The sequence below is a fragment of the Caretta caretta genome, chromosome 10, assembly GCF_965140235.1.
Source record: "Caretta caretta isolate rCarCar2 chromosome 10, rCarCar1.hap1, whole genome shotgun sequence".
In the NCBI taxonomy this organism is placed as follows: domain Eukaryota; kingdom Metazoa; phylum Chordata; order Testudines; family Cheloniidae; genus Caretta; species Caretta caretta.
This window is the reverse complement of record NC_134215.1, coordinates 44,991,852-45,004,616: the sequence shown is the minus strand read 5'-3', so window position 1 is coordinate 45,004,616 and position 12,765 is coordinate 44,991,852. Positions and strand designations below refer to the sequence as shown.

The window sequence follows — 12,765 nt, the reverse complement described above, 5'->3', positions numbered from 1 at the left end:
ATGCTGTGAAAAGGATCAAATGATTCTAAAATTAAAAAAACTCAGCTCATTCAAACATTAAAAGAATCAAAATAAAAGGAAAATATTGCTAGGTTTTGGAGAAAGGCTTTCCTGAAGATGCTGATGTGGGAATGAACAGCAATCAAACATGGTGGCAGATGGGCTGGCTCAGGAGGGCAGTGTGTACTGCCTAGCAAGAGACTTGTGTTTGATTCACAGTGTCGGATCCTTAATTTGTGTCAGCTGTCATAGCTCAAACTGAAGTCAGTGGAGTTGTGACCATTTACACCATCTGAAGATCTCGTGCCCCCCGCCCCCACCCCACTCCCAGTCTCTTCCTTTGCCTGGCCTAAAGAGGAAGGGGGATAAGACTGGTCTGTCATTCAACAGCTACCATATGTCTCCAGGCAACGAAGTGGTGCTGGCAAGTGATTCTAGGGAGCTCTGTAAGTCAGAAGCATGCTGACTGTGATGTGGCACGTAAAGTCGGGGGAGGTGACACGCTGCCCAAGCTTCAGGATTGGGGCACGAGCAGGAAGATTTCCAGAAAAATGGTGTGGTTTTCTTGCTTCCATAGCCTTTGATACTGTCAAACTAGCATGCTTTTATGTATTGTGTGGAGGAGACTTCACCTGCCTGTTCCAGCAGGGGATGCTTTTGTGCATATTTTTAAATATGTATTGTGATAAACTCAGGCCAATTGGGTACAGCAGAGTAGTAGAAGGCAGATATACTGGCCCCTGGGTAAGCAGTTTTCCGTTCCCTGACTGACCAGAGCAGGGGCTGCTCCAGGCTAGGGTGGACACAGGTCTCCAGTTAGCCTGCAAAAGAGTCAGTTGAAGCCGTTAGGCTAATGAGAACACCTGATTCCAATTAACCTGCAAAGAGTCAGGTGAGGCTGTTAAGCTAATGTGAACACCTGACTCTAATTAAGGCCACTCTAATACTATAAAAGGGCTCACTCCAGTCAGGCAGAGGCGAGCCAGGGGAGAGGAAGTGTGGCTGGGTAATGAAGACACCCTCAAGCCACTGGAAAGGGAGCCCTAAGGTAAGGGTGAAGAAGGTGTTGAGAGAGAGAGAAGTGGGAGAGCTGTGGGGAAGTGGCCCAGGGAAATGTAGCAACTCTGGCAGTGAAAGGTCAGCTGCCAACAGCTGCTGCCATTAGGGTCCCTGGGCCGGAATCCGGAGTAGAGGGCGGGCCCAGGTTCCCCATCAGCTCGCCACTACAGAAACACCTCCTGGGAGGGGAAGACAGGCCCCTGTCAGGACAGGAGGCTTAACTGTTCTGGAATAAGCCTGTAGGGACAACAGAGACTCTGGGAGTTCTCTCACCAACTTCCTTGCTGGCTTATGATGAAAATGGCTCAGTAGGCTGTGACCCTTGCCTCTAGAGGGAGAAGGGCTACATAGAGGGTTATGGTGAGCCTCTGAGGCTAGCGTAATCTGCCAGGAAGTGTGGGACCCACTGAGACAAGGTCGGAGCTCTGCCACGGTATACTTTACCCACTTCTATTCAAACTCCCCGTAAGTATCAGCGCTGCTTTTAAAGATGCATCTCCTCTTACAAGATCACTTTCATCACCGCTAAAGACTGGAAGGCCAAGTTTGCCCAATAGCCTCCAGCTGGCTTCTCAGGGTATTGCAAAGACTAGATCCCACCAGTTGTATTCCTCTCATGCTGGAGGGGCTTGTAATCTATACAGAGACATGGCGTGAACAGCAGGTGACTTTACTGTGTGTGCTGCTCTAGGTCTTTTAGTCTGGGCAGAGATATTGATACTCCTTTTTTTTTTTTCCTTTTGTCCTTGCCTTTTTCCAACAGAGGAGATGGCCACATATCTTCGTTATGTCAGGCGATTAGACTTCTTTGAGAGACCAGACTACGATTACTTACGAACTATCTTTACAGAGCTATTTGAAAAAAAAGGCTACACCTTTGATTATGCCTACGACTGGGTTGGCAGGCCACTGGTAAGTTTTGTTTGCAAAACAAGCACCCTCCTTCCAGAAATAAGTCTCCTAGTCCCTCATGGTTGCTTTTCCAGCTGTGTGGGCACATAAGAATTTCCTTTCATAGCCTCGAAAACCAATTGCAGCCTCTAGGTAGGATAGTCTGTTCACCAGCTTTGCACTGATAAGGCTTTGTAAAATGGTAATGACTCCCCAAGCAGCTAGGACAAATATTCTAGTGAAGTGATGATGTGTTGCAGTTGGGGAATGGGAAACTGAGTGCTGGGATGGCTTTTCTTCAGAAATCATAATGGTTCACTCTCCCTGTCAATCAGGAGAATGTGTCTATCTTTCTCCTGGTGGAAATTAGCACAGGAGATCTTCTGCATCCCTGTTGGAACCTTAAACACCCTTCCCTATTTGCCTCTGGTTTTACTCCCCCCCTCTCACTTTCTGGTTTAGAACAATGGGGGTTCTCTTCAAAGCCCATCACACTGCTGTGCAATGCCTGCATAGGTCATAAGGCTCTCCCTCTCCCTCACTGAGCATGCTATAATGAGGCAATCCAACCTGAGTGTCCCATATGGCAGTTGCAGGTCATACCACAGGAACAGCTGGCAAATTTTAACACATTCATGTGCATATTAACATTAGCTACAGAGTATTTTGCTGCAGTGACACTTCTTCTCGCTTCATACAAAAGATCACAAAAATCATTACTAGATCGTTTGGCAAATTTGTTTTTAAATGAAGTATTACCCTTCTCGGTCAAGCTTGGATGCTCCTAAGGTTCCATCCCTCAGGACCTTTCTGTTTCAGAACATAGCACCCAAGTCTGTTATATGCAGGATGGACTCATAATGAGCCACATCTGCCCAAGGGACTCAGCAATAATTAAACTGCGGCTTTTTGTAATGTTCCAACACTTAACAGGCTGGAGACTGCTGCCCGTTACAGAATGATTAGAAGTCATGGATTTTAGACGCAGAACCTCCTGCATGTGGACACTTTCATCAAGTTGGTTTTGTCATGAGAAATAACCTCTCCCTTACAATGGTCTGAGGATTCTAAAAAAGGGCAAATCCCAATACCAGTGTGTTTTTAGATTGCTCTTCTAATCATGGGGAGGGCCATAGGGGAAAGGGTAAATGCAGAATGCTCATGTTCTGGAGTCTGCTAACTCCTTAACTTCCACCCTCTCCTTTTCTAAGCATGCTGTCATTGTTCCCTTGTTCATCAGCTTGCAGCAGAAGATTAGTTCCCTGGTCTGTCACCACCAAACAGAACATGCTAACTACATTCCTGACATGTTGCTTAGAAATTATGGAACCATCTGTATGCGGAAAAAGCTTTGCCAAGAGGCCCACTGATGCCTCTTGAAGAACTCTCATAAAACATATCTATGTAGAATCCATTCTGCTGGTTGCTCATGCAAAGGACAGTCATTTACTGTGTTTGTAGGCCACTCTGCTTTTGTGGTTTTTACATGAATACTCAGTCATTATATACAACATTTCCTATGTTTGCTTATTTTGCACAGTAACATTATCTTTTAAAAGGAAGTCATTCTTGTAAATCTCATTTCTCTTCACTAATGTTTAATTTCAGAGGCAATGGGCAAAAAGCCCATTTTAAGACAAGTTTCCTATCATTCCTTTAACAATTCACCATTGGTTGCTATGGAGATCATGAAGTTACAAGCTGGGATTATGATTTAGTTGGGAACTGAGCAGATGAAGCCTTAATTAACACATCCTGTTCCTAAAAGTAAGAAGACATGAGATGAGGAGGAAAACACTATGCATAAAACTATCCCTATTTGCAATTGTAATTAACTCAATTTAAAGCACGCTAAAGTGTGCTCAGATACCATGGAGTTGGGTACCTTTATAAATATATTGTGATGGGGCAAGGCCAGATGGGTATAGAAAAGTAGTGGGAGATAGATATATTAGCTCCAGGCTAAACAAATCCCTGGTATCAGGTTAAGTGAAGTGGAAGCTGTTCCAGGTCAATTAAGACACCTGGGGCCAATTAAGAACTTTCCAGAAGGCAGGGAGAATGCTAGGTTGATTGGGACACCTGAAGCCAATCAGGGGCTGGCTGAAACTAGTTAAAAGCCTCCCAGTCAGTCAGGTGGGTGTGCATGTCAGGAGCTGTGGGAGGAAGTTGCGCTGTTTGAGAGGCTGAGTAGTACACACCATATCAGGCACAAGGAAGGAGGCCTTGAGGTAAGGATGAAGTGGAGCTTGAGGAAGGGAGGGTTGCTGTGGGGGAATTGTACATGTCATGTTTCTAAAAGGTCAGCTACCATAGCTGATACTATTAGGGTCCCTGGGCTGGAGCCCGGAGTAGAGGGTGGGCCCGGGCTCTCCCCCCTCCCCACCTTTGCCCCCTGATTAATCACTGAGACTGGGAGACAACAGAGGCTGTGCAAGGAAGGATAACTTCTCACCTCCCTTGCTGGCTTATGATGAAAATGGCTCAGTAGACTGTGACCCTTGTCTCTAGAAAAAGAAGGGTTACGTGGAGGGTCACAGTGAGGCTCTGAGGCTAGCAAAATCCGCCCGGAAACACGGGACCCACAGTGGCAAGGTCAGAGCTTTGTCACAACTGGTGTCAGAGGTGGGATTTCATTCATAGCTTGGCGGGAGAAAGAGGTTTAAAAAAAAGAAAAAAGTGCACTGGGGTTTTGGATTTTTTTTTTTTTTTTTTGGTTTTTGTTTGTTTTGTATCACAATGGAGGAGGTGGTAAGATCTCTGGTACAAGCCACGGCAGCCCAGCAGGAGGCCACCTGGGTTCAGGCAATGGCACAACAGGAGTCTATGTGGCTACAGCATGAAACCAATCAATTATTGATGAGCCAGGCGACCCAAGATCATGCCCTCTTGAGAGGGGTGGTGGACCAGCTGAAGATCCTCACCACCCAGGCCCGATGGGACGCGAACCCTGAGGGCCACTGGTTGTCTGCCAAAGATGACGTCAGGAGATGACATAGAGGCATATCTCCTCTCATTCAAAAGGACTGCTTAGCGTGAGGCGTGGCCCCAGGAGCAGTGGGCCAGCATTCTCGCCCCTTTTTTGTGTGGAAAGGCCCAGAAGGCCTACTTTGACTTGCCTGCCACGGATGCCACTGACTATACCCATCTGAAGGCAGACATCCTAGCAAAATCAGGGGTAACGGCAGCGGTAAGGGCCCAGAGGTTCCATGAGTGGAAATACCAGGAGAACAAACTGCCGAGGTCCCAGCTATTCGACCTCATACACCTCGCACGGAAGTGGTTACAGCCCAAGGTGTGCAGGCGGGAGGAGATTTTGGAGATCCTGGTCATCGACCGTTATGTGTGGGGACTGCTGCCAGATGGGTAGGCCAGAACAATCGGTCCACGTACGACAAGATGATCACACTTGTAAAAAGACTGATGACAGCCAGGGAACTGACCCGACTACCCAAGGAAGGCCCCTTTCGAAGCAAGCACCTGACCCCAACCCTGGAAGGTTGGGCAGCCAAACCCCTGGGGAGTCCTAGGTGGAAGAAGGGGGGGGGCAAAAACCAGCGGGGACCCTAGAAGGAAGGGATTGGCCTGAGTGGGGGGAACCCTGGGACTAAACCCCCTAGCCCCCAGGAGAGGGGAGTGATTAAAAGCAATTATAGATGTTATATATGTGGGGAGTGGGGACACATAGCACCACAGTGTCCCAGCACCGAGGAGCCTATGCAATGTAACTTGGGGGATTGGGAGGTCCCAAGCTCCCTTATCCACCTCACCAGGGTCGCATTAGCCCAGCATAATTACACCAGGCCAGTGAGGATAAATGGAGCAGAGGCTACAGCACTTGTGGACTCTGGGAGTGCTATCACCCTCATATCGGGTAAGCTGGTAAAAAATAGTCAGCTGCTACAAGCCAAACGTGTAGCAGTGACGTGCGTGCATGGGGCTGTGAGCCATTACCCCACCATCCCAGTGGAGATAGAGGTTCAGGGAAACCCCATTGAGGTGACTGTGGGCGTAGTTCCTAAACTTCCATATCCTGTAGTCATTGGGAGGGACTATCCAGGGTTTGATAATTTACTCCCCCCAGAGAGGCTGGAGGGAGGTGGGGACCCTGAGGACAGCGACTCGTTACCAGGGGAATGTCAACCCCCAATGTTCGCTGAGATTTCTCAGGATCTGTTCTCAGCCCCCCGGAAGACCCGGAAGACAAAAAAAGAGAGGAAGGCTGCGAAGGCCTTGGGAACCCGGATCCTGACCCAGGGCCAGAGGACCTCCCTAGTAGGCAGAAGGACGCGAGCAGCCAACAGAGAAACTTCCACCACAAAAGGTGAGCCGGAAGGTGCCCCCAGCCATGATGGTGGCGAGCCGTTGGAAGAAACAGAAGCCGGCCCTGGGAGCTTGGGCAGGTTAGTCCCGGGAGAGAGACTTTTGGGCGGGACTAGGTGGAGGACCCCAGATATGATAACGCCAGGAAAGAGGTGGCCGAGATCGATGGGATACCCGTGGATGGGAAGGTCCGGGGTCCCGGACCTTACTTTATAGTGAAGAAAGATCTCCTGTAGCGCGTGGTGCAAATGCAGGAGCAAGTGATACAACAACTTCTGGTGCCACGAAAACCTCAAAAAGCCATATTGAGTCTCGCCCACAGTCACCTGTTTGGAGGACACCTAGGGGTAGAGAAAACCCAGGCACGGATCCTGCGGAGGTTCCTCTGGCCAGGAGTACATGAAGATGTCCAGCGATACTGCACCTCTTGTCCGGAGTGTCAGTTACATAGCCCTTGGTCGCACTTGCTGGCTCCTTTGATGCCTCTTCCAATAATAGAGGTTCCTTTCGAACGGATAGCCATGGATCTGGTAGGGCCCCTAGAGAAGACAGCTCGGGTCCACCACCATGTGCTTGTTGTACTGGACTATGCAACCCGGTACCCGGAAGCTGTTCCCCTGCGCAACACAGCTTCCAAGACAATAGCTAAGGAGCTAGTACAGATCTTTGCCTGGGTTGGGCTACTCGAGGAAATATTGACTGATCAAGGGACACCTTTCAGGTCCAAGTTGATGAAAGATCTCTGTTCATTGCTCCATGTACAAGCCCTACGGACATCTGTATACCACCCGCAAACCGATGGCCTTGTGGAAAGGTTCAATAGGAACCTCAAGGCTATGATCAGGAAAGTGGTGAGCCGGGATGGGAAAGATTGGGATACCCTATTGCCTTACTTCATGTTCACCATCCGGGAGGTTCCGCAAGCCTCCACTGGTTTCTCTCCATTCGAACTACTATATGGGTGCCACCCTCGGAGCATATTGGATATAGCCAGGGAAGCCTGGGAAGAGGAGCCAAATCCCAGAAGGAACATAGAATCATAGAATATCAGGGTTGGAAGGGACCTCAGGAGGTCATCTAGTCCAACCCCCTGCTCAAAAGCAGGACCAATCCCCAATTAAATCATCCCAGCCAGGGCTTTGTCAAGCCTGACCTTAAAAACTTCTAAGGAAGGAGATTCCACCACCTACCTAGGCAACACCAGTATTTCACCACCCTCCTAGTGAAAAAGTTTTTCCTAATATCCAACTTAAACCTCCCCCACTGCAACTTGAGACCATTACTCCTTGTCCTGTCCTCTTCTACCACTGAGAATAGTCTAGAACCATCCCCTCTGGAACCACCTCTCAGGTAGTTGAAAGCAGCTATCAAATCCCCCCTCATTCTTCTCTTCTGCAGACTAAACAATCCCAGTTCCCTCAGCCTCTCCTCATAAGTCATGTGTTCCAGACCCCTAATCATTTTTGTTGCCCTTCGCTGGACTCTTTCCAATTTATCCACATCCTTTTTGTAGTGTGGGGCCCAAAACTGGACACAGTTCTCCAGATGAGGCCTCACTAATGTTGAATAGAGGGGGACGATCACGTCCCTCGATCTGCTCGCTATGCCCCTACTTATACATCCCAAAATGCCATTGGCCTTCTTGGCAACAAGGGCACACTGCTAAACTCATATCCAGCTTCTCGTCCACTGTCACCCCTAGGTCCTTTTCCGCAGAACTGCTGCCTAGCCATTCGGTCCCTAGTCTGTAGCTGTGCATTGGGTTCTTCCGTCCTAAGTGTAGGACCCTGCACTTATCCTTATTGAACCTCATCAGATTTCTTTTGGCCCAATCCTCCAATTTGTCTAGGTCCCTCTGTATCCTATCCCTGCCCTCCAGCGTATCTACCACTCCTCCCAGTTTAGTATCATCCGCAAATTTGCTGAGAGTGCAATCCACACCATCTTCCAGATCATTTATGAAGATATTGAACAAAACCGGCCCCAGGACCGACCCCTGGGGCACTCCACTTGACACCGGCTGCCAACTAGACATGGAGCCATTGATCACTACCCGTTGAGCCCGACAATCTAGCCAACTTTCTACCCACCTTATAGTGCATTCATCCAGCCCGTACTTCTTTAACTTGCTGACAAGAATACTGTGGGAGACCGTGTCAAAAGCTTTGCTAAAGTCAAGAAACAATACATCCACTGCTTTCCCTTCATCCACAGAACCAGTAATCTCATCATAGAAGGCGATTAGATTAGTCAGGCATGACCTTCCCTTGGTGAATCCATGCTGACTGTTCCTGATCACATTCCTCTCATGCAAGTGCTTCAGGATTGATTCTTTGAGGACCTGCTCCATGATTTTTCCGGGGACTGAGGTGAGGCTGACTGGCCTGTAGTTCCCAGGATCCTCCTTCTTCCCCTTTTTAAAGATTGGCACTACATTAGCCTTTTTCCAGTCATCCGGGACTTCCCCCATTCGCCACGAGTTTTCAAAGATAATGGCCAATGGCTCTGCAATCACAGCCGCCAGTTCCTTTCGCGCACTCGGATGCAACTCGTCCGGCCCCATGGACTTGTGCACGTCCAGCTTTTCTAAATAGTCCCTAACCACCTCTTTCTCCACAGAGGGCTGGCCATCTATTCCCCATGTTGTGATGCCCAGCGCAGCAGTCTGGGAGCTGACCTTGTTAGTGAAGACAGAGGCAAAAAAAGCATTGAGTACATTAGCTTTTTCCACATCCTCTGTCACTTGGTTGCCTCCCTCATTCATTAAGGGGCCCACACTTTCCTTGGTTTTCTTCTTGTTGCCAACATACCTGAAGAAACCCTTCTTGTTACTCTTAACATCTCTCGCTAGCTGCAGCTCCAGGTGCGATTTGGCCCTCCTGATTTCATTCCTACATGCCCAAGCAATATTTTTATACTCTTCCCTGGTCATATGTCCAACCTTCCACTTCTTGTAAGCTTCTTTTTTATGTTTAAGATCCGCTAGGATTTCACCGTTAAGCCAAGCTGGTCGCCTGCCATATTTACTATTCTTTCGACACATCGGGATGGTTTGTCCCTGTAACCTCAACAGGGATTCCTTGAAATACAGCCAGCTCTCCTGGACTCCTTTCCCCTTCATGTTTGACTCCCTCAGGGAACGGATGGGTAGGATCCCCTGGGGGACTAAGTCTGCTTTTCTGAAGTCCAGGGTCCGTATCCTGCTGCTTACCTTTCTTCCCTGTGTCAGGATCCTGAACTCATGGTCACTGCCTCCCAGATTCCCATCCACTTTTGCTTCCCCTACTAATTCTTCATAGTTGAGCATGTACTGCAGGTGAGAGATCGGATAGCCCAAGTTACGCCCATTGTATGGGAGCACTTGGAGAGAGCACAGGAGACCCAACTAACCCATTATAACCACCAAGCAAAGCTTCGACGGTTCCAACCAGGGGATCAGGTTATGGTACTGGTGCCCACAGCAGAAAGTAAACTGTTGGCCCAGTGGCAGGGACCCCACGAAATAATCGAAGCCATGGGAGAGGTGAACTATAAGGTGTGGCAGCCAGGCCACCGGAAATCGGAGCAAATTTACCACATAAATCTTCTGAAACCTGGGCACGATCGAGAGGCATGCTTAGTCATGCAGGAGACCCTTCCCCAGGAGGATAATTTACACGAGCAAGTGAGGATATCATCCGACTTGACGCCGATCCAAAAGATCAAGGCAGCCGACATGATTAATTGCAACAGAGATGTGTTCTCTACAAAACCAGGGTGGATGACTGAGACCTATCACCATATCCGCACGATCCCCGGACCCAAGGTAACATTGAGACCCTACCGAATCCCAGCAGCCAAAAGAGAAGAAATCAAGGCCGAAGTAAAGAAAATGTTAGAATTAGGGGTTATTGAAGAATCTTACAGTCAGTGGTCCAGTCCCATTGTTCTAGTGCCTAAACCTGACGGTACCATGAGATTCTGTGATGACTTTCGCCGACTGAGTGAAATATCCCAGTTTGATGCATACCCCATACCACGCATCGACGAACTGGTTGACTGACTGGGTAGTGCCCGATTCTTGACTACACTGGATCTGACAAAAGGGTACTGGCAGATTCCTCTGACCAAAGAAGCTAAAGAAAAGACAACATTCACCATCCCAGATGGGCTATTCCAGTACACTGTCCTCCCTTTTGGGCTACATGGGGCCCCAGCCACATTCCAGCACCTCATGGATAAGCTGCTGCGCCCCCATACTAGTTATGCAGCTGCATACCTAGATGATGTCATCATCTATACACTAGACTGGGGAACCCACTTGGAGAAAGTTGAGGCAGTACTGCGCACCTTAAGGCGGGCTGGCCTCACTGCTAATCCCACTAAATGCTCCATAGGGCTAGCAGAGGCTAGGTACCTGGGATATATTGTGGGAAGGGGCATAGTGAAGCCCCAAACGAATAAGCTAGAGGCAATTCAAAACTGGCCCCAGCCGACCCGAAAGAAGCAGGTCCATGCGTTCCTAAGTGTGGTAGGCTACTACCGATGGTTTATTCCCCACTTTGCCACTAGGGCAAATCCCCTAACGGACCTGTTGAAGGCCCGCGGTCCAGACATGGTAAAGTGGACCGACTCAGTAGAGGGGGCACTTACAGACCTTCGGCTGGCCCTCTGTAATGACCCCATACTCATAGCCCCGGACTTTAACAGGGAATTTATTGTACAAACAGATGCTTCCGAAGTGGGGTTGGAAGCAGTTCTGTCGCAAATGGTGGGAGAAGAGGAACACCCGATCCTCTACCTAAGCAGAAAGCTTCTCCCAAGAGAACAGAAATACGGAGAAGTCGAGAGAGAATGCCTTGCTGTCAAATGGGCTATGGAGACACTGCGTTATTACCTCTTAGGTCAGCGATTTACTCTTGTGACAGACCATGCACCCCTCCAGTGGATGCAGCAGAATAAGGAAAAGAATGCAAGGGTGGTTCTTATCCTTCCAACCATTCCAGTTCTGCATACGGCACAGGGCTGGACCACCATGGCAACACTGATGGTCTGTCACGAGCATACTGCCTGGCATCCCAAGTTGCCCAACTCTATGGTGTTGAGCAGGGGGGGCAATATGTGACGGGGCAAGGCCAGATGGCTATAGAAAAGTAGTGGGAGATAGATATATTAGCTCCAGGCTAAACAAATCCCTGGTACCAGGTTAAGTGAAATGGAAGCTGTTCCAGGTCAATTAAGACACCTGGGGCCAATTAAGAACTTTCCAGAAGGCAGGGAGAATGCTAGGTTGATTGGGACACCTGAAGCCAATTAGGGGCTGGCTGAAACTAGTTAAAAGCCTCCCAGTCAGTCAGGAGGGTGTGCATGTCAGGAGCTGTGGGAGGAAGTTGCGCTGTTGGAGAGGCTGAGTAGTACACACCATATCAGGCACAAGGAAGGAGGCCCTGAGGTAAGGGTGAAGCAGAGCTTGAGGAAGGGAGGGTTGCTGTGGGGGAAGTAGCCCAGGGAATTGTACGTCATGTTTCTAAAAGGTCAGCTACCATAGCTGATACTATTAGGGTCCCTGGGCTGGAGCCCGGAGTAGAGGGTGGGCCCGGGCCCCCCCCCCACCTTTGCCCCCTGATTTATCCCTGAGATTGGGAGACAACAGAGACTGTGCAAGGAAGGATAACTTCTCCTCACCTCCCTTGCTGGCTTATGATGAAAACAGCTCAGTAGACTGTGACCCTTGTCTCTAGAGAAAGAAGGGTTACGTGGAGGGTCACAGTGAGCCTCTGAGGCTAGCGAAGTCCGCCGGGAAACACGGGACCCACGGAGGCAAGGACAAAGCTTTGTCACAATATATAACAGTATTGTGTTTCAGTGTACCATTAGATGTTAGTGTCTGTAAATGTCCAGCAAGCCTTTGAGTCTCATAGAGATTTTACAGCATCTGCTGTGATTCTCTTTGGCTGTTCAAACTATTTTAGGCCTATATTTTCCTGGGTCTTCCACACTGAATCTCAGCTAACCTAGTAGTAGAGCCTATGCATGTAGCGTGGGAGTGGAACCTAGGCAACGCATTGGTTTCTATGTATAATGGGTGCTTTATTTTGCAGCCTACTCCAGTGGGGTCCATTCATGTAGATTCCGGGGCATCTGCAATAACTAGAGACAGCCACGCACATAGGGATCGACCATCACAGCAACATGCTCTTCGAAATCCGGTGCGTTACTTACCACTGTCTTTGCTTTAGCGTATTTCCATAATGCCTCCACCAGCCCCTGTTTGTGTGGAGGGAAAGAGGAGTAAAAACCTCTGGTGAAGTTCATTTCTTAAGAAAATTTAATATGCATAAAGTGAAGGCTTAAAACACTATGTAGTTCACAAAAGTAGGTCAGTGTTTTATTCCTCCCTCCATCCACCTATGGGATGTCCGGAGGCCATTGATGTTGACACCTATCTCACTTCCAGCAAGTAAATTTCCTCTTAATTTAGGAAGGTTATAGTTTGAACTGAATTTTATTTTC

General features: G+C 48.8%; 1 protein-coding gene across 10 annotated transcripts in view; it reads left to right on the top strand.

Moving 5' to 3' along the window:
* CSNK1G1 (casein kinase 1 gamma 1) overlaps positions 1-12,765 on the top strand; it is a 267,816-nt gene that overhangs the window by 215,522 nt on the left and 39,529 nt on the right. For all 10 annotated transcript variants that reach the window (XR_007358830.2, XR_012670195.1, XM_048866988.2 and 7 more), the window contains 2 exons: positions 1,823-1,971; positions 12,354-12,461. Coding sequence is in view for 8 of the 10 variants with exons in the window: in XM_048866988.2 (XP_048722945.1) it covers positions 1,823-1,971; positions 12,354-12,461 (257 nt within the window). In the remaining 2 variants the exon portion in view is untranslated. The remainder of the gene's footprint in view (positions 1-1,822; positions 1,972-12,353; positions 12,462-12,765) is intronic.